Here is a 3,968-nt window from a genome sequence, read left to right as displayed (position 1 = left end):
TGTCTGTCCTCTTAGTCTCCCTCTCATGCTTCCTAACCCTTTTCTCTAAAGCTGTGTCTATGCACTGTTCTCTTTTAGAATTATTTTCCTCCTCTCTCAAATCCATTTCCAGTTAACATTTTCCAACATTTAGCAACTCAGTTTTGTTGGCAAGAAGTAACTTTACTTTCTTCCATCGAGTGGATGCTGACTCATAGTGATCTTGCAGGCAAGATCTATGCCTTGTGAGTTCCTGAGGTTCTCTTTACAGAAGTAGAAAGCCGTGTCATTCTCCCAAGGAGCACCTGATGATTTTGAACTGCTGATCTTGCAAATCGCATTATCGCAGCCCAAAGCGTAGCCACTACACCATGTGGAGCTCCTGCGAGATAACCTTATAGCTAGCAATTGTTAAAAGCTTCCATATCAAAGACATACACTTATTTATATAGTATGTTTATTCTTAGACTAAGCTATGTATATTGACTCATGATCATCATAAAACAGATTTGAAGATCATTTTAGAAAGTCCAGTTTTATTACTAACAAATGTATGTTATTTTATTACTCAATGTATCTAAGCCAGGTCTCTGTTTAGATCTTTGAAAAATTCTAACGAAAGAAATAGCACAACGCTAATGATTGAACACGCAGTAACCTTGATCATGTTAGCTGACTTGGCTGTCCTGGAGCTGTGGCAGCCTCACAGAGCTAACAATCCCACTTTATCCCCAGGGTTGCCGATACAATTTGGAATTTCACCACGTATTGATTCTTTTTCCATTTAGCTGAGTTTTAATTAGTTCATTATTTGTCGAAACCAGAGCGAGTATCTTGAAATCTTGGTGAAGAGAAATACCTGTCCATACTCTTTTGTTGATGACGTGTGCATAATCCCCGTCAAAAACCAAGTGCCTTTGTATGGTCTTGTGACAATGCTTCCCTCCATCCACTGTCCCGTTATGAAGGGACTCTTCTCACAATACATTCTGGTGGTGACTGTCACATTGAGTGCTCTCCCACAGTCCTCCCCATTAAACTGTGAAACCAGCACCTTCATTAGTGAGGCGCGTGATTCATTCCCAGTAAGTGTCCAACCGCTGACCAGGCCCACATTCTTTGGCAGCAGAATGTGCTCGGCGAAGTCATTTTCGGGTAGGCAGACTGGAAGCCCCGAGCTGAGGCACTGAATGGGCTCCTCCAGCTCTAGCAGGGACACGTTATTTTCGCCAGTCTCTTCGTTGTACCGCATGTGCACATGAATTCTCTTCACCTTCGTTGTCAGTGAGCTATTACTCTTTCTGTTAAAATCTGAAATAATGGATAATCCCTGGTTTTTAAAACTGATTTTCAAGGTGGATATTAGAAACTAATTCCTGACCGAATCATATTATTACAAAGCAGAGGTGTAGTGTGCTATACCACACTGGCTACCTGTGTTTCTGAGTTTTCTTATGTGGGTTGAAAGCTAAATAACAAAAATGAAGTATATTTCAACCAATTTCCATGACCTCTCCTCACATTATCCTTAAAAACAAAAGCAAAAGCCCACATTCTAGGAGTCGTTGGGGTGGGAGGATTCAGTCGAGTTGGGTGAAATGGCCAGAACAACAGGAGGTTATGAAGAACTTGTCCCAGCACATCAAGATTGAGAGATTTAGAAGTAGGCTTTTAGCCTGACATTTTATTGATTGGAAAACAAATTCAAGGATGGTGAGTAAAAGCTCACTTTGAGGTCCTTCAGATTCACAAACTCTAGTGTTTAGATGGTGTTTAATTTTATAGTGTGTACTTTCACCTTTATAATATCCCTTTGAGGTAGAAATCATTGCCCAATTTTTAATAAGAGAAAATAGGCCCACATAAGTCAGATAATAAGCCCAGGGTTAATAAGACCAATGTCACATATGGTGAAGGGGGAATTTAAACCCAACTTTCCTGCCTTCTAATTACTTATATCTTTTATACCACAATCTGTACCATTTCAATGTCAAGAGAAGTTATATTTTTAGACATTGTGATTTCTTCCTCAGCTACTCTTTATTTTCCTACTTAGGGGTTTGACTATACATTCTGACCTTATAATTAAGTATCTCAGTATTGTTGAAGTGACATTCCGTTTGGACTTGGATTCGAAACAATGCCATTCTGACAGGTAATCTTACTCAAATTCATGGTGCGCTACTTACTTGTTGTCACACTCATATTACTGTGCATGAGTGAGCAAGTTGCAGTTGTCAGCACAAAGTTTTCCTGTAGGATAACACCACCACAGAAGGCATTTCCTTTGAAATCTGTTAGTTTTACCTGAAAAACAAAACAAAACAGAACCGACCATCACTGGTGACAAGGTGTAGGATCAGGACACAGTACAGTTTGGTGGTGTAAAGCCATAATCAGAATACATACTTTATGGAGTTAGAAAAGAAGAAGAAAATGTAGATTGTTGATTAAGACAGCAGGTGAGTCTACAGTGAAATACTTGAATTTATTTAGAAGGAGAGTAAAATGATCAATTATATATTGCTACATCAAGAAAGACAAAAACCAAACTCACTGCCAGTTAGTCCATTTGAACATAGTCATGCTATATAGAATTTCTGAGACTGTAAATCTATCGGAGCATACAGCCAGCAGCCCAATGCCTAACCTATCATTAAATATTCATTTTAAAAATTCAAGAATGGGGAAGTGATTACAAGGATCTACATATAACCTCCTCCCTGGGGTATGGACAATAGGAAAGTGGGTGAAGGGAGACAATGGACAGTACAAGATATGACAAAATAATATATAATTATCAAGGGTTTGTGAGGGAGGGGGAAGCGGGGAGGGAGGGGAAAAAATGAGCTGATGCCAGGGGCTTAACTGGAGAGCAAATGTTTTGAGAGTGGTGAGGGCAATGAATGTACAAATGTGCTTTACACAATTGATGGATGTATGGATTGTAATGAGTTGTATGAGCCCCTAATAAAATTATTTTAAAAAATAAATTTAAAAAAAGATTCAAGAGGAACTGTAATATAAATAGATTGCTTAACTTGTAAATCAGTTAAGGGAGAAAAAGAGGGAATTAACGAAGATGAATATCAAACAGAAAATGTAGGGAACAAAATCATGGAGCTGGAATTTGACCTGAGAGGAGCAGCGGCAGCAGGCCAGGAGCCAGAGTGGTGGACTCCCCGCCCACAGTACAAGTGAAACAGTGCTCTTGGGCAGGAGGCTGGCTTGTGGAGTGAGATGCCTCTGGACACTTTATTGGAGGGGTTAAGTTTGTTGACCCACAGAGCCCAAGCCCAGTGTCTTTGGATTGAGTCACATAGAGAAATGGTATGTCCTTTGGACATTTGTTTATAACTCTAAAGAAGATTTGTAACATCGCCCTATCAAATTCTGTGTGGCCATTGCACTGAATTATAGAGCCCAGATAAAAAGTAGAAAGTACTGTAGGAGGAATGTCTGGTGTCAGAATTGGTAAGGTGTGGCACCCCATCATTTCTTTTTTTTTTTTTTTAATAGCGCAACTAAAACATGTTTGCTTTACTTTGTCTTTACATTTCTATTTGGCAAAGGAAGTAGCAAGTACAAGTAGGTGATGTTTGTAACGTAAAAGCACATGAAAACATTTGTCTGTTACCTGCCATGGGAAAATTGGAAGAATCTGGTTGTTTTCATTTTTTAGTCTCATGATGTATTCAGAACTCAGGATTCCACATGCACATTTCTCTTCATTTATAGGGAAAACGGATGAAAAGTCAGTACCTTCCAAGTCAAACCTCATAGTCTATTCATATTCCTTCTTATTCCATATTCTTTCTTATTTCTTAATACTAATTATTTTATAATTAGGCATCCACAAAGCATAGTGAAAATAACTCTTACAGGTTACTTATTATAGATACGTATGCATAAAGTCAGAAGCTATAATTTGGGCAAGACGAGTCCTAAACAGTAGCACTTTTTGTCACTATCCTTGCTCTAATGTAGAG

At 38.8% G+C, this 3,968-nt stretch overlaps 1 protein-coding gene across 1 annotated transcript in view; it reads right to left on the bottom strand.

The window, feature by feature from the left end:
• Window positions 1-495: 495 nt before the first annotated feature.
• Window positions 496-3,968, bottom strand: part of PROZ (protein Z, vitamin K dependent plasma glycoprotein) — a 26,499-nt gene continuing 23,026 nt past the window's right edge. Inside the window, exons 5-7 of the mRNA XM_045283812.1 lie at window positions 3,617-3,705; window positions 2,169-2,286; window positions 496-1,290 (exon numbers count right to left, since the gene is read on the bottom strand). Coding sequence (XP_045139747.1) covers window positions 779-1,290; window positions 2,169-2,286; window positions 3,617-3,705 — 719 coding nt within the window. The 3' untranslated portion in view covers window positions 496-778. The remainder of the gene's footprint in view (window positions 1,291-2,168; window positions 2,287-3,616; window positions 3,706-3,968) is intronic.

The sequence above is a fragment of the Echinops telfairi genome, unplaced genomic scaffold (assembly GCF_000313985.2).
Source record: "Echinops telfairi isolate 266 unplaced genomic scaffold, ASM31398v2 ScPeMD7_7467;HRSCAF=8505_1, whole genome shotgun sequence".
In the NCBI taxonomy this organism is placed as follows: Eukaryota; Metazoa; Chordata; class Mammalia; order Afrosoricida; family Tenrecidae; genus Echinops; species Echinops telfairi.
The sequence above is the reverse complement of the archived record's forward strand: the minus strand, read 5'-3'. Positions and strand labels throughout refer to the sequence as shown.